This window comes from Brienomyrus brachyistius, chromosome 5 (assembly GCF_023856365.1).
Source record: "Brienomyrus brachyistius isolate T26 chromosome 5, BBRACH_0.4, whole genome shotgun sequence".
NCBI classification, from domain to species: domain Eukaryota; kingdom Metazoa; phylum Chordata; class Actinopteri; order Osteoglossiformes; family Mormyridae; genus Brienomyrus; species Brienomyrus brachyistius.
In genome coordinates this window covers 36,058,907-36,076,571 of record NC_064537.1, presented here as the reverse complement: position 1 = coordinate 36,076,571, position 17,665 = coordinate 36,058,907, and the positions used below count along the sequence as shown (strand labels likewise).

Genomic DNA, 17,665 nt, shown 5'->3' with positions numbered 1-17,665 from the left:
GTTTGTTGGTTTTAATTCTACTGGCTTTTAGCTCTATTTAATCTGTATCTTTTATGTAAACATGGCTGCACCAAAACAGCAATGAAATGGGTGCGTAAGATTTGCTTTTGCCAGGATGGAAACCAGAACCATGGGGATGGAATAGACTTTATTTTGGCACAGGAGTGGGTTCAAGGGTGTGTGAAGCAGTGGTTTTAGCCAAGGTGGAATACAGCAAAACAAAATGGCAGTCCGGTCTGGGAAAGGGCTACAATGGGACATGAGACCAGCCATCAGGTCTGCAGGCCAGGTTTCAAAAAAGAACCTAGTTTACTGTATATAATTAATACAGTAAAGGTGAAGTGGATGAATGGACTGGTCATCTGACCCACCCCAGAACTAACACATATTTGAACACCATTGTTTTCTATGTGCTTTGAAATGTTAGCAGCCTCTAGATGTCCTTTATGATACAGGCATACAGAAAATAAAAACACCTAACAGCATATTAATATCAAGGACTAACGAAGAAGTTTGACCGCCATTTTCCTTTAGAACAGCTTCAGTCCTTCTGAATGCTGTCATTTTATTCTTGAACTATTTTAGTGGAATTTTGGTCCATCCAAAAAGAAAAATCTGCAATTCTTGAGAGATGAAGGACATGGGACTTTTTGCTCCAGTACTTCCAATAAAGATTCAATACTTTATAGACCTGGTGACTGGGGAGGAATATGACTTTGTCCTGCTATTCATTGATCCACCTGTATTCGTTGGGTGTGTCTTGGGGCATTATCATATTGGAATATGTGAATGATGGAACTGTCTTTGCACCCATTGGTTTCTGCAGAAAGGCATCATATTACTTGGCTCTTTTTCTAGAACCATTAACGACTTCCATAAGCTGACTGCTTGTATCATTACTGATCAACCATCACCTTTTACAGTTATCAGCAAGGCACTGTGAGCTGAACCATCTTTTGTCTTTCTCCAAAGGTAAACCCATCGGAATATAAGAAAAATTGTGAAAGATGACTCAGTATACCACATTATTTGTTTTATTTTTCTGGGGTCAGAGGTTTTCTTTGTCTTTCACTAACGTATGAGTCTTTGTGCAGTGGCCTTGGTTATACGCTGTTTCCAAATGGCAGCCCTGTCATCAATTCCAGCTTTGAGAAGCTCATGTCATACAGTCTTTGTAGAGAGTGAATCAGAGAGGTACTGATTCACTTCTGTGGTCATTCACAGGTCCACTTTTATTTAGAAACTATCCTGTCAGTGAGCTTTCACTAGAGACCACTATACCTTCTTATTCGTCTTCTTGTATCAGATTGATTTGTAGTTATTATGACTGAAGCCCAGGCGGCACAGTGGTCAGCACTGTGGCCTCACACCTCTGGTCCAAGTCTCCGCCGGGGTTCCATGTGCGTGGAGTTTGCATGTTCTCCCCATGTGGTTGTGGAGTTCCCTCTGGGTGCTTTGGTCCCCCCCCCACAGTCCAAAATGCATGCTGAGGCTGATTTGAGTTGCCAAATTGCCCATAGGTATACCTGTGTGGCTAAGTGATGTGTGAGTTGGCCCTGCGATGGGTTGGCTCCCCATCTTGGGTTGTTCCCTTGTTCCCCATATCCTCTGTGATATGCTCCAGACCCCACTCCCCTCTTTCCCCCTCCCCCCCCACCTGGGACCCTGAATAGGTCAAGCAGTTTCAGAAAATGGATGACTGATCCCCCTTCAGTTCCAACATGGATGCTTTGGCCCCTTTGGAACTCTGTTAGTTGCTTTCCATCATCTTGAAAACTCATATATCGAAATACTGATCATCACACCTCTTTTATAGCTGAAATAAACTGCTGATCACTGTAGCTTGGCATATCCAGGGTAGAGGGTTTCACCACTGCTTTGTGTGTGTGTGTGTGTGTGTGTGTTTGTATATGTACATGTATGTGTGTGTGTGTTACATATATATTACATTGTGGGGACCAAATGTTAAGGTTAGGGCTGGGTAGGGGTTAAGGTTGTCATTGCTGCGATTAGGGTAATCCCATATAAATGATTGGACAGTCCCCACAAAGATGTGAATACAAACGTGTATGTACATGTGTGCGTACATGTGTGTGCATGTTCGCCTGTTCCCTGGATACCCCCTGTTGCTTTCAGTTACTGACAGTGTATTACACAAACAGGAATGTGCATCATACATCCATTCAGCCACCCCTTGATTCCTAATTCATTGGTTTTACTTACAGTCAAAAAACCAAACAGAGAATTCTGATAAATCTCATTAATATTCACATTAGTGACTAGTTAGAAAGCACATTTTCAGTCCTCAAAACAAAAATCTATTTTTCAAAGTTGACAAAAGTTTTAGAGAACTTTTACAGACAACTTTTAGATTTACTTGGTTCAGGTTTGACGCTTCATATATTTACACACAATGGTTTATTTTGTATGGCATAAAACATTATTAGAGGTAATAGGAGTCATATTCATTACTGGATTACTGGACACTCTGGATGAACAGAACCACAATCTGACCTATCACTAATTATTTTCCTTTTTAATTATTTGAAATTTTATCTGATATATATGGAAACCATTCAAGTACACTTAAAATAAAATGAAAAATGATATTGGCAATAACAGATTTGAGTAAGTATTGACTATATTATCATTATGTCTGCACATTTTCTTATATTTTTTAAACAAGATATTTTTACCTTGTGTGGATGCTCAGTGGATGAGGTTTCTTACCCTTGTCTTATTTTTAAACCCGTATAGATTCCAAATTTCCTTTAGCAGCCATTTCACATTTCCTTGTCTCAACCATAGAGGGCGTAAGACCATTTGCTTTTTATAATATTTTGAGTTGTATTTAGAACAGAACATTGGCAAAAGAGCTCTTTCTTAACAAGGCCATCTGCTGTTATGGAGCCACGCTTCCTCCTGTGATCCTGACACTGAAATTTACCCTGAGAAATTATGCAGCTCACCCTTGTAGGGCATTTTTATCATCTCCTCATCACAACATGAGTATAGACACAGTGGTATGAAACAGATTTTATTGGTACTTCGGCTTTTTTTCTTACAGAGACTGTTGGACAGAAACTGGAGGAAATGAGAGACGGACAAAAGGAGGGAAAACTTGGAATGGGGAGATGAGTGGAAGAGGAAAGGGAAATGAAGATGGTATGTTTCTTTCATCTCTCATGCTCTTCCTGCTCTTGACTGTCTTTTTCACTCTCTCAAGTAGGAGACCATCCCTTTAAGGAAGCTTAGCCTTATTTGCATAGTATTCCCTCTCCATCTATGGCCTTCTCTTTCTTTAACTCCTAATAGGAGAGAAAAAAACTGAGAAGGGGGGGGGAGATATCTTCTATTATAGAATGAAATCCCCCAAAATTTCTGTCCTCTTTTGTCATTTTAAAGATAGAGGTGAACTGACTCTTTGTAGCCTTGAAGAATTACTTTTTTGCTTTGCACCACACTACCCTTGTATAAACCTTAAAACAGACTTAAAAGTAGGATGATGGTGGTGAGAATGGCACAAATTAAACGTGTGCCTTTAGCTCAACAGACAAAATGAGACAGATAGATGGAAAGAGGAGGAACTGGAGAAAGAGAGAAAAAGAGACTGACGTAATGGGATATTTTTATTGGTACTATATCCTGTTCCCCGGTTGTCACTCACATCGAAACGTCCTTGTAGCTTTCTCTGCTAACTGATGGGCCAGTAAAGTGTCTGGTGTTTTTTTGGGTTTGTGTGATGGAGAGCGGTAGAGTGAATGAGGTAATCAGCAGGGGAACAGTGCTGGGGAGGAGAAGGGAAGCCCAAGTTAGGGAGGAGCATGGGATTATTGCTTCTTGTACTCTTTCCATTACTCCTCCTTCTCCTCTCCGTGTGTGATGACGTAGCAGATGTTCTTGTAGTCAACGTTGCCAGCCACATCAGGGGGGAAAGCAGCCCACAGATTCTTAATCTGAACAGTGGAGAGTGCAAGAATGTTAGAGTACTCAAACGTGGGGAGAACTAGAGCCTAAGACACAATGTGTAGAATTCCAGGAACAACAGACATGGTTACGCAAGTGCTGACCAACATGCAGGCTTAGCCCTGGCTACAGTTAGCACAAATGGACAATGATGTATGGGTGAAGTCTCACCTCCTCAGCAGAAAACCTGTCACACTGAGTTGTCAGGAGTTCCTCAAGGCTGCACAGGAAAAGAGCATTTTCAGTGAGCGGAATTTCCTCAGGGTCAGTCATTCAGCACACGTGTCTATAGCCAAATGTAATCAATGAACGTACAATGCCTTCTTGATGGTGCCAGTACCCTCGGGGTCCAGGACCTTGAAGGCAGATACAATAACGTCCTCGGGATCAGCACCTGACGGAAGAAAGGAAGAAAACATTCTGAAAACTAAAACTATCTACACTGCAATTGGGTATAATCAGTGAAGAGACAACCGCATGGAAGGTCACTTGGTACTAAGGAAAAAGGATACAGGTGACAGTACTGAGACTGAGACAGTACTGAGACTGTCACCTGTACTGAAATTGTCACCTTTTGAAACTTACCCTTCAGCTTCTCACCAAACATTTGGAGGAAGACGGTGAAGTTGATGGGGCCGCTGGCTTCCTTAATCATGGCTTCCAGCTCCTCATTCTTCACATTCATTTGGCCTAGACAGGAATACAACGTGAGAGTAATTGTTACTGACTTCTTATAGCTTAAGTGAACATTGCAGGCACACAGGATAATGTGGTGTATTCTGAAGAACTTTTTTTCAGATTTTCATTGTACTACAGTTCATGTGTATCTCATCTCCTACAGTACTAGTAACTAATTAGCAAATAATTCCATTGCAAAAATAGGTAGTTACCCAAAGAGGCCAGCACGTCCCTCAGATCGTCCTTGCTGATGATGCCATCTCTGTTCTGGTCAATAATTGTGAAGGCCTGAACAACAGAGGGTGGTGGCAGATTGATACACTGGAACAATGCTAACTAATACTTTCCATTGCAGAATGAGAAAGAGCCTAGCATATAAAACAGGCAAAGACCAAACAATTTCAGATAGGACTCAATTATCATTATCATCATGCCTTTAGCCTGTCCCAGGCAGCATTCCGCACAAGGCTGGGGTACACCCTGGACAGGATGCCCTTTCACACGTACTGCACACGCACACACTTACACAAACTATGAGAAATTTAGAGATACCAATTAGCACAACTGCACGTGTCTGGACTGTAACAGGAAACCAATATGACTTAGGGGGAAACATGCACAGTCCACACACACACAAGGTACAAATTCAAACCCCAACACGTGTGAGGCACTACTACCCACTGAGTCACTGTGCTGCCCTGATCTCTTAAATGTAGTGTTCAATTAGATACTCAGCTTTTATAGTATAATCTGGATGTTGTGCATCCAATGTACAAGATGGAATTCGAAAATGAAAGCCAACCCTATGCATCCATAGATATCCATAAAGTACATATGAGTAGAGGATATAGCAGTAATTAATTTAGCTTGTCTGTTCTATACCCCAAGCACTGGATGTCTTTCCTTGCCCTTCCTTCAGGCGTATGAAATACAAGATGGGCTTTCCAATCCAAGACTTAAAAGGCAGCTGGTGTGGAGCTGTCTGTGCAGGACATTAACAAGCTCATTATTGCCATGTCGGACATTCCCTCTGAGATATTCAAGGAGTGGGTGTCAGTTACACTCTATCCTCAGCAGTGACAAACTCCCATCTTTTCCACACCCCATTCTCCTCCCCTTTTCTCTACACATAAGTCTCAAATACTCCTTTTCATTTGCTGGCTCTTATTCTAAAGGAGACAACATTCAGATAGGAAGTACTATCGCTCCCACAGATTCTCTCATCTTCACCTTTCCTGCCTCCTTCTCTTCTCTTCTGCCTTATCCCATCATGCCTTGTACACTGCTTCCATTAGCTGCCCTATGAGACACTCCCCCTTATGGAGAATAAAGACAGGGCGTAGGGAGACACCTGACAAATCAGCACTACTGAGTACTACAGGTGAAGTAGAACAGTGTTTCCTAACCTGGTCCTTGGGGACAGTCCACGTTTTTTCTCCCTGCTGGTAGGGAGCTGGGAAACAGCAAAAATGTGGACTATCTGGCAGAGAGCCAGGAGGAGCAAAACCTGACCAGTCTGGGGATCCCTGAGGACTGGGTTGAGAAAATCTGATGTAGAAATATGGTACCCATGCAGCACCCAGCCCTCCATAACATTTGGAAAGAAAGTGGTGAATGTAGCCTTGATCCAGCTTACTGCTGTCACTGTTCAGTGCTGTAAAGCACAGCAAGTTCAGATAAGTACAGTTCTGCAGTGATACTGACCTCTTTGTACTCCTGAATCTGGCTCTGCTCAAACATGGAGAAGACGTTGGAGGAGCCGCCTTCGGCCTGCCTCCTCTTGGCCTTCTTGGGTGCCTGGAGATCAGATATGCAGACTGCATTAAAGCTGGCACAGCAGGCAGACACAGCAAATGCACAGACAGACAGAAGCCAGCTCTGCTCTATTTCAAGCACAGAAACTTTACTAAGGCATATGAAACAAACCAAAAAAGACACCGGACAATGAAGACACTTCCTCTTTCAGCAAAGCTTTATCAAACTACCTTCTGGCATATTTTCAAGTATCTAGTTTTTCCTCACTCAATTATTTTTGTTGATCTCATGGTAAGAAATGGCTACTGAGAATTAGTTAGTAATACGTGATAAATGAGTAAATTCTTTGATGTTTCATTTTATAGCAGTTATCCATCGACTTGCATCCCATAAGAGGCTTAATAAAATCCATAGAACAAAATCCAAATCAGACTTAGTGGACAATAGCAGTATTTTACCACCTGTGCGGCATGCAGCAGGAACCAAAACAAACCCATCGTGCTGCCATATAGAGGTTTAGTTAAATGGGTGTGATGTTGTATCTTTTGCTATGAACAGTATATTTGACCTCTCCTCTATGATTGAGATTCAGACAGATTAATTTATACCCTTACTTCTGGGACGAAACCAAGACGATGTATACCTGTATACTGCCACATTCATCCTGACATGACAAATTTTCCAAAATACTTCATGTATTTAGTGCTACAGGCTTAAAATTCTGAAATCAATCCAAAGTAAAACTATGTATTCCATGCATGGTTTACATAAAATGTAAAAAAAAAAAACCTTAATTAATATGCTGTCAGAAATTGTTTTCCAAGCTGAGATATTCCAAGCTGTTTTTCTTTGAGCATGTATAAAAAATGTTTAAATATACTGACTTCCAAGACATTCACTTAAATTTGTATGCAGAATATTTCCTTTAATTGCTGAATGATCTAAACAAACTGTAAAGGACTTCTGAGTTGTGGTTATTTGTTAGTTCAGATACTACTCCTGGCCTTCCTGTAGATGTTTCTGTTTAAGGACAAGTAAGAGTGGAACACTCAGCTAGTGGAGGAGTGGTGTTACTCACCATCTTGAGAGCGTGTGTGTAGTTGGGCCTGTCAGGAAGAGAAGGCTACGTGAAGCTGCACACTGATGTGACTGACACACTGATGTATAATCTGGCTGCCCTGGGGGCTTATATACCAGCTTTGACTGGCTAACTATAGCCACGACATCAGGTTTGGTTGGAAAAGAGAGTGAGAGAGAGGCAAAGGAAATGATCAGAGGCAGAGAAGTGCTGGAATATCATCTTACAGTTGATCAAAAATAGACCTGTAGCATCTTGGAATGAAGTGAACTTGATACTGAGGTCAGGGCTGGCGATTAATGTGATTCGTGGACTAATATGGACACACCTGATATGAGGGACACATCCACCAATAAAAACAGTCCTCATTGTCATTTCTCATCATCTCATCTCAACCAAGGAGTCTTTGTTTCCTTTGTTTGAATCATGTCTTAAATTGCACAGCAGTGAGCATTTAAACTCAATTCATTTACATTCATTTTTACATACAGCCCTTCCCAAAGTTTCCCCAAAGTGCTCAACAGCAGCATGAACTGGCAAAACAATTACTATCCCAGTCACTGCCTAGTATTGCGTCTTACATTCCCAGCACTTTAATGATTTTCAGAAAACATGATCTTTCCACACAAAGATTCTATTTCCCACTTAAGCATCTGAAAATGCTTATCCATTTCAGCTTTTGAAATGCTTTAATAAGTACCTCAAATTGCTGAATTTAGCTTCCATACCTGCCTTAAAGCATACTGAATTTGCTTCAAATGATATCCCTTGTCTTCTTTACCATTATGAGTGCTGTTTACCTTGGACAAAATTGAAAATATACAATGTTCCTTATAACTCAGCTCGATCAATGTGTAACTGATTTAGTGGAAATGCATCCAACCACAAGGCGCACCCTGATGATGTCATATATTTCCACATGCCTGTGAGAATGGAATGTGTGCTTGGTATGCATGCATGTATGGCATGTACATACATATAGACATGAAACAGCCAGACAGGAAGTAATGTATAGTGTGCAGTCTAACTGCCATAATATTTACCTTTATATATATTTTAAGCACCTGCAAACACTGTTGCTGAACTCAATACATATATATAGACATTACATATAGAAATATATATATATATATATATATATATACACACACAGAAATATGCACATACATAGAAGCAATAAGCTTCAATATTATTGGTTTAGAATGAACTTCACTGTGAGGGCTTTTAAAATTCAAATGTATATGCAAAGAAGTTTATAAATAACCTGTGAAAGGCAGTGAATAGTGCTGCTGTATGTTTCACAGCCAAGTGCCCTTTTCAATTCCTTATAAGAACTCCATGTGTATCTGTCCAAGAAAGACTGTGCAGTAAGCAGTAAACACTGTCCAACAGACTGTGAAAATGAATCTCCTCTCTCGCACTCTCGTTACCACTCCCTCTTCGCTCTCACCAAAACTCTTGTTAAAGATATAGCTAAGGTTTTCGCACTGAGCCTTTTTCAATGGTGTTTATCATTATTTCATTTATGTCTGGCTCCATGCATTTAACAGAACAGGCAATTGACCTTTGACACAAATAATAAAACCAGACACCATACAGGGTCTTAATTAATGAACAGAGCAGTCAAGAGATAGAATTGCTAGGTACAATTAGTTTTCGCCTGTAAACTTTTTTTTGCAGATTTTTTTTTCACCATATAACCTAAAAGATTATCAAATTTATCATATAAATATTCATGCAAATCAGCCAAACTTAATATCAAAACTCGATGTCAAGTACTTTTCTTAAGCATATCTGTGCACTTTGTTCCTCAACTGCTATAGGCAAACAGATTTCAAAGAAGAGATAAATGAAGTACCTCATCATAGTTTGTAGTTACCCTTTGTATTGTATTCTGCATCGAGATCAGAAACTGGCACATATTAAAGTAAACATCACCAGCATTTTGGGCTGACTGCTAAATGCATTTAGCGCAGATGCCTTAAAGAGTGTAAAGAACAATCCCCAGCATCATACTTGATCAACCATCCAATATATATGCATGTGTGTATAGACAGAGAGCGAGCCTGTTGTCATACTGGCATGTTTTTGTTTATTCACCATTGTCGTATGTGATGGTTCCTGGTGCAGTACTATCCATTAGGCCTCATCAGCCTATCCCCCAGCCTCCGTCAGGTGTGTATTAAGCACTCATGACATTCAGCGCTCACTACATTCTGCACTACACTAGTACAGCTGCTTAGACCTACTGCCTTACTGCACAGTGAGAAAAAATAGAAACATTCTGCCACCAAAGCTTAAGAAATCATGTGCTAGTAACAGCGAACAAAAGCACATTTCTACTTCCATAGCTGACGGCCCCACCAGCAAAACCCACAGAAATGGGTCAAGCAACCCTACAATAATGAGATTTCTGCCATTCCCGTTATACTTTACATCTATATAAAATAGTGACGGCAACATTTATCCAGACTTCTATAAATACAAATGATTGACAAACGCAGGTTCACAGCTACACACAGCACAGTCATGAGTTTACGTAGCTTATTAAGACTGCAAATTCATTGCAGTCAAACAGCCATGGTCTCTCGCCACTTAATGGGTCTGCTTTACAGGTGCATGTACTGCATGAAAAATACATGAAAATCACATGAAAAATACCTGTATAATTTATATAATTTAGCCTTGTTTTCAAATTCAGTATGAGTAGGAAAGCAATCCATAGCATATTTTTTCTTGTTCTTAAAAGCAGTAAATCTGTATGCATTTAACCAAAATCAATTAGATCTCTTTCCAGCATAAGTGCTTCTTCCTTTCTCCTCAGCCAATCAGCTCGTAGCTCTTTAACTTCCTTCCCATAGTGCTCATGCAATTCAGAGAATTGCTCCAATTGTCCCGATCCCAACAAGGGCCATTCTCCAAGGGGCGCTGGTCCATTTATAGGTGTGACATGAGCGTTTCTCTTGGGCCAGAGCTTTGGTGATTTCTTATTGGGCTGTTTGCTCGAAGCTGGATGTGCTTGTAGGAGTGAGTTTGTACTGTGGTAGCGACCCTCTCTCACCACTGGCAACACGGAGCAGGCGGAGGAACCGGAGTTCAGGGAAGCCAGGGATAAGCTCAGCTGCTCTGCATCTGAGACAATCACTGTAGAGTGTGAGTAAGAGTTGCCAGGGTAGGCAGCTCGTTTAACCTCTGAAAGGAAATGGAAAAAATGAAATGATGCTTCATTTGCCATTTGTATGTGTACAAGAACAGGTACATTGGAAGGTGTTTTTTTTGCATATCCCCTCCTGCCCTCCTTTTGTCCATATCACTATAGACATACACATAGAGGTGAGACTGAAACTTGGGGTTTCATCACCAAGAGCATTGTATTTTTAATTGGGGAGGGTAGGGTAGGGTATTAACCTTACTCAAGGGCCCAATGGCCCAGTGGAGATGTGACTACAGGATTCAAACTGGCCACCTAAAAGTTAGACACACACCGCCACTGAATCTGCATTCAAACACAAAAACACTTTAAATCACGTTGATGTTATGTGGATGGAGAAGCCGTAACCAGCCAGAGACATTAGCTGCATCTGGAAATCACACACTACGCACTAAGTACTTAAATGAGGAAAAAGTACACACTGCGAGAAGGGTCACTTTGTACAAAAGTGTACTAAACTTTGTACGCTTTCCAGACGCACTACGTTACCTTTGAACTGTTGGACTTTGACCTGGATGGCTGTCCTCCATAAAAAGTTCCGAACAAACCTTAGAAGTTGCATCTAAGATTCTGGGACTGAATAGTGTAGTGTTTGCACACTTTGGATTTTCATGGGATGTAGGGTGCAATCAGGGAACTTTTTGTGCGCATAAGTGATGCATACTATGGTTTCGGACGCATTATTATGTCTTCTGTACTATTTTGGTGCACAATTCAGTGTGGAAGTGTGCAGCCATTATGTCTCTAACACACACACACATGAAATTCACCAGAGCACTGCGTGCCCTGCCTCTCACCGTCATACTGCTTCTCCAGGTCCTTCACCAGCAGGGACAGGTACTCGTGGTTGGCAGAGAGCAGAGCTTTTATCCAGCTCTCCTGGCTCTTCTGGTCCTCAGCGGCAAACTTATAGGTCCTATGACCGACTCCGCTGAAGACAAGCGAGAAGGCATGCTGCTCCTCAGACTCGCACAGCTGCACAGAGCAGCCCTCCAGCACAATCACCCCCAATGGTTCTCTCTCTCCATGCCGCTCTTTGTAGAAAAGGAGGTTCCCCTTCAGCACAAACCAGCGCTTCTGGTAAGAAGTGTTCCTCTCACCCTTTAGCATGCAAAACAACACATGCAGTTGTCATTATAGTAAATTAACAGATCCAAGTCAATTAAACACACAGTCTTTGAACCATGGATCAAGGAATTCTCCTGAGTGGTTTCATGAAAAGTGCAGATTTATTGCAAATTATGTTTGGACCTTAAACTAGCAGCAGAAGACTTTTAACCATCCCTCTCACAGTTTCACAGCTCCAGTACTAATTTTCACAAGTATGCTTCTACACTTAAACTCCGCCCTGGCCTAAAGTTGCAACCCCCCCCCCAACTATGACCACATCCTCTTGCCACTTGCTTCTCTTGCAAAATATGACCTTTCCGGTTGTTTCATCTTTGCACTAATATCAAACTAATGCAATGCACAAAAAATGTACACAATATTTTTGACAGGTGTATGTTTGTGTCATTAATGGCATTTTATTATATAGAAATATCCCAGAACTTTAAGTATTTATTTAAAAGTTTGCAAGACATTACATACACTTTAAATTGTTTTAATAACAGAAAAAAACCGTTTGGTTAAATGTTATTGCTTAAGAAAAGGTTTACAGAAATACAACAAAATGTAGATTGACCTTCTTACAGAGGTATCCCTCTTTATCGACAGGTGAGCTGCAGTACATGTAGTGGGTCAGGATCTTTTCATGGAGCTTCATCCCAGCGCTCCCCAGCAAACGGCGTTTCGCTGAAGAGGGGAAGCAAAAAGATAAAGCGTTTCCCTACAGAGTTGTTTTAAATTAAAGCGCGCACACACGCACACATCCAGAAAGCTCAAAGACCGCATTATCGATTCTTTCGTGCGTCATAAAATGCAAAACAAAAAACATGGATAATAATTTTTACAGGAAGCTCCTGAGCATATCCTTCAACATACATTTTATGTTTCTTTTCAGACGCGTTTTATTATTTCAGATAATAAACAATCCTAATTGCGCAACTGCGGTGGAGGCAACCGAAACTCCCTTCGTCCACAAACAGGATTTCTTAAAACAAATCATAAAAGAATTAAATTAATTTAAAGGCGATTCAAATGCACTTCATCTACTTTACCTAGCTAAATTAATTCTTCAAGGCCTACCTTTTAAAAGTTTCCCTTTAGAAGCTATTTACGAAGATCGCAGGTGGTGTTGAAGCTATCAGTTAGCAAAGGTGAAACCTTATAACCGTATACCCTCTCTGCCCCGTGTCACCTTCTCGTTTTCTTTCAGCTTCCGCACTTACAGTACGATCCTTAATAAATGTGCTGGAAACATAAAAACTTTAGTAATGTAAATATGAGTCTTGATCGCCGTTTAAAATATTTAGCAGTGAGTTTTGGTTTACGGACTAACGCAATTGCAATATCGTAACTTACCAGAGTACTGCCAAGTACAAATGATTATAAATTACTTCCTGGTGACTGACACACACCACAAGTCAACGCTGAACTATAATCTATCAAATGAGACGGGGTTAAAAATGAGATTACGACGAGAAGTACAGGATTATATATATTTTTAAAGTTATTATTGCAGCACCTGAGTAGTCGGGAAATGCGTTAAGGAATCATTATTTATTTACAGGTAGCTGTCAGTCTAAATAAATGTGTAATTATCTGGATATTGTATGTTTTCCATTTAAGATGATTTAATGGTTTTTATATTAACACCTTTTTTCAGAATTTAATTATGGATTGAAACAATTGTAAAATAAAGTATTAAGCACAGTTCCATTCGTGGGCGGTGTATTTTTTATCAACAGATTCTTTTATTTAATCAGACTTCAGCATCATTATATTAAAGAATTTTTTTAATCGAAGCAATTCATGTGTTTGCTCACATGTACCGCAGTGTTGTTTCGGTTGCGATTTAATCGAGCAACGCAACAAAACACATTTTTTACGGGGAGTTACTGGGATTACTTTATAATGAAGTTTATTCGCTGGGGAGAGAAGTTATTAATTAGTAATTTACATGTCTGTTTAGGAAAGCCTCCCAAGGCATAGTTTGCTTCGATTTTTGTCTGCTTCCTGAATAGCTGTGGGGTGAATTCACATTCACAGGGGTAACAGGTACAGACATGCCTTTATGTAGACAACACTGGTAAACTATCAAACTTTGTGCAGGAAAGTTAACACACAAAGCAACTGTTGTGACAGTTCAATTCCTCTTTTGTCTGCAGATAATATATGGGTTTATAAACCTCTAACTATAGCACTAGGGCTGTGGATAGACAAGCACCGTTAGGCATTCCATCCATGGTAAGAAAAACATGCACACATGCAACGGTTTCCTTCTTTCTCCTCTCCCTCTGTGTCTTCCCAGCATGGACTTTCCACCTAGACTGGGAACCTGATCCATCCACTACTTGTAGAAAACAAAATCATTTGTCAGCCATTGTCTGCTTAACATTTGTTGAGGCCAGTTGTGAGGAAACCATGGTTACCTCCAGCCTGTGTGGTGTTGACTTCCCTTTGCTAGTGCACATGGCCTCCCAACAGGACCTCTGCATGCTCTCCTCCTGGCTGACACAGCAACTGGCACAAAGGGACTGGTACTGCCATCCAATTTGATATTCAGCATGCCAAATGGTACAGAAAGGTCGGCACCTTCTTCCTGTCTGACATTCAGCACAGCAACTGGCACAGGAGGCCTGGCACCTTCTTTCAGTCTGACGTTCAGCACTGCAACTGGCACAGGAGGCCTGGCACCTTCTTCCTGTCTGACGTTCAGCATGGTAACTGGCACAGGAGGGCTGGCATTTTCTTCCTGTCTGACGTTCAGCACAGCATCTCTCAAAGGAGGGCTGGCATCTTCTTCCTGTCTGACATTCAGCACAGAAACTGGCACAGGAGGCCTGGCACTTTCTTCCTGTCTGACGTTCAGCATGGTAACTGGCCCAGCAAGGCTGGCACCTTCCTGTCCAGAGTTGGATCATGTCTGTGGGAAATCTCAAGCTTTGGTCCGAGTCTATCAGACCCTACAAAAAAAGGAAAATTAAAAATGTGAAGAGTGACAAGCATAAAATTCTCCTACTGCATATAGTACGTGTATATGTTGTGTTAGATGCATGTCACATGCAGGAGTGTACAGGCAGTCTCCAGCTTACGGCCGAGTTCCCTAAGTCTGTTTTTAAATTTGTAGGTATGTGATAAAATAATAATACAATACACAATAACACACATAATACATTAATAATAAAAGTAACTACATACAGAATTCTACTGTACCTTGAGCCGAAGAACTATTGAAGCCGTGTAATGTTTTCGTGAGCGTCACAAAGAAATGCGTGCCATCATTACAAACCAGTGCATTTACAGTCAATTCATAAGCACAACTCGTCCATAGGTTGGACATTCTTGAGCTGGGGATTGCCTGCGTTAGGCATTTTTCAAATTATTGCTTGCCAGAGTACAGTGAGCTCTGATGTAATAAGAGCAGTAATCTTATTAAATGAAAAAATACATTTCATGACGCATAAAACATTCTCCATATGTGTTCTTTGTGTTACAGCTGTACAGTATGATTGATAAAACAATCTGTTATGTCAACTCAAATCTCTCAGATTGCAGGCTGCTCTGGTACGTGGCGTATTTCCCCTCCATGCAGTTTGTAATTTACTACAGGTACTCTGTGCAAACCATATCAAGGAGAGATTAACTGGTAAACATTGCATGCTGAGAAAGCAAAATGAACAGACTTTAAGCAAGGAGGAGGGAAAATGACTAAAACAGATTTTTCTGTAGAATGAAGGTCAAGTCTGCTTCTCTGTTCTCCCTACTTCATCACCCATGCAGTCATGCTTCCAAGTGGTTCTGCAATGTATGACACAAAATAGGTTATAGTTTCATTATTAACAAGAAATCCTTTCACTACTTTTGTTGAATGTCTTTTTTTAAAAGAAACGAAAAAAGATATGCTTGTGAGCTGTTTTTCAAAACTGAAACTTTCAAGCAGATACAGATTGAACCTAGAAAGTGACAGTCTAGTGACAAGGAAGTGACAAGTGACAATGGCATAGACATGTAATTCAATGGGTAGAGTAATCCTTAAGTCCTTAAACCCAGCTGCTACTGGCTGACTGCACTGTTACCAATGTTAATAAATAGAGCATCTATCGTTAAGCTGGAAGATCAAAGAGCTTTGAAGCTCAGCTGGCTCCAATTCTTAATGTAAGTGTGCTATATTATTCGTCGATTATTGTATTTATTAAATAAAAATATATCTAAGATACAGAAACAACATCCTAATTAGCAAACAGTACAGAGAAAAAAAATTGTACTCTGATATTTTGTATCTGTATATATACACACGCGTGCACACACACACACACACACACACACACACACACACACACACACACACACACACATATATATATATATATATATATATATATATATATATCATAATATGAATTTATATATTTGTATGGGGCAAAACATCAATTCAATCTTCTGATATGAAAAGCTATTGTTCCCTTTTAATCCAAAGAAACGGAAAACAATGGTGAGTGGTTGCTCTGGTAAACAATGATGTCTGATTTGAATCAATATCAGCACCGTTGTCCCACAAGTTTTGGAGGTACACCATTCTGCTATTAGAACAATTTCTCTCAACTGGGAAACTTGTTCCAAACCATTGAAAAGGCTTTGAGAAGTATCACTGAAAATTACCAAGAAATATTGTTGCAGCAGCTTTGCTATTTGCAAGTATTAGTGAAGCCTGAGGATGTAACACTAACTTGAATAGACTTGGAAAAAATAGTACCAACAGGAAATTAACACATCTTTACTAAGAGGAAATACAGATCAGTGTATTCTTAGTTGTTCAGATACCATCTCACGGCAGCTGTTTGTACAAAAGGAACATTTAAATAGTTTTCACTTGTTCTCATAAAACCATTGCAAAATTGAACACTTTTAGGATTTTATTTCTACAATGTGAAATGCTCAGTAAACAGTAATCCAGCATTGCGTGGCACTTCATTTGTAATGCACTCTCTTCAAAACTTTTACATTTTTTTAATAGCAAGGTCAATATGATTTCCCATCTGCAAAATATATTTTTATATCACAGAGCTCCTGAAGTCTGCAAATTCTGTATCTCTCCACACATCAATACATTCTCAAGAACTGCTAGTCCAGTGAGGACAAGCGGTGACCACAGGGTGTGCAGCTCAATACAGCTGTGACTTTCCCACTGTCCCTTATCATGCCCAGATTAGTCATGACTCGCCTGCACTCTGCGTTTTTGGAATGTACCGTAGAAGGAGACCACACAAAGCCCACGAGAACATAGCAATGCCACTCAGCAAGAAATAACCAGGGATACAAAGCCACTGCCATTGAGCTGCAAAGCTAAAGTCCTCGCCGAAACAGCTCAACATCTCCATCTCTGCTGAGAATTAGCTACAGTAGTTCAAAATTTTCAAGGATGCGTATATCACCTTTCAAAGTCAAGCTAGATTTTTTGTGAAATACATTTTGCCAAATAGGACACATCCATCACATTTAAGCCTAACAGTTAAATCATCTAGTGGGACTGTGAGAGAAAAAACGATGTTGTAACTAAATGTGACGATGCCTTTCAAACCACTGAATAAATTTGTACGGGCTGTGTACTGTGTGAGATGAGTTGCTCTCCAAAAACAATGCAAGAGTAGTCAGCTATTGTCCTCAACACCCCCACCCCATTTTACAGCATACATGCAAAGCACCAGAGAACTGAAAGCCAAGTAAGGGGAACTCCTGTGCCAGTCAATATTTCCAAAAGGAGTTTATATCCAAGAAATAAATAAGGTTCAGGAAGCAAAGCAGAAGTTATGCAACCAAAAAAAATCTTGCAGGAACATATTAGACTGATAAAAGCATCAATGCACCACACATGA

General features: G+C 40.4%; 2 protein-coding genes across 3 annotated transcripts; both read right to left on the bottom strand.

Moving 5' to 3' along the window:
• Positions 1 to 3,021: 3,021 nt before the first annotated feature.
• LOC125741680 (myosin regulatory light chain 2, skeletal muscle-like) lies at positions 3,022 to 7,636 on the bottom strand. The gene is made up of 7 exons (XM_049012896.1): positions 7,478 to 7,636; positions 6,349 to 6,441; positions 4,857 to 4,932; positions 4,552 to 4,656; positions 4,282 to 4,360; positions 4,138 to 4,186; positions 3,022 to 3,956 (listed from the first exon to the last, which is right to left on the bottom strand). Exons 1-7 carry the CDS (start codon positions 7,478 to 7,480, stop codon positions 3,855 to 3,857), a joined length of 507 nt encoding a protein of 168 aa, XP_048868853.1. The 5' UTR covers positions 7,481 to 7,636; the 3' UTR covers positions 3,022 to 3,854.
• A 1,910-nt stretch (positions 7,637 to 9,546) lies between these two features.
• pheta2 (PH domain containing endocytic trafficking adaptor 2) lies at positions 9,547 to 13,210 on the bottom strand. 2 transcript variants are annotated; one of them, XM_049012893.1, is made up of 4 exons: positions 13,152 to 13,210; positions 12,373 to 12,482; positions 11,486 to 11,789; positions 9,547 to 10,669 (listed from the first exon to the last, which is right to left on the bottom strand). In XM_049012893.1, the coding sequence occupies exons 2-4, from the start codon at positions 12,451 to 12,453 to the stop codon at positions 10,245 to 10,247; spliced, it is 810 nt and encodes a 269-aa protein (XP_048868850.1). In that variant the 5' UTR covers positions 12,454 to 12,482; positions 13,152 to 13,210; the 3' UTR covers positions 9,547 to 10,244. The 2 variants fall into 2 exon arrangements, with proteins under 2 accessions (XP_048868850.1, XP_048868849.1); XM_049012892.1 differs by lacking the exon at positions 13,152 to 13,210 and adding an exon at positions 12,876 to 13,145.
• Between the last annotated feature and the right edge of the window lie 4,455 nt (positions 13,211 to 17,665).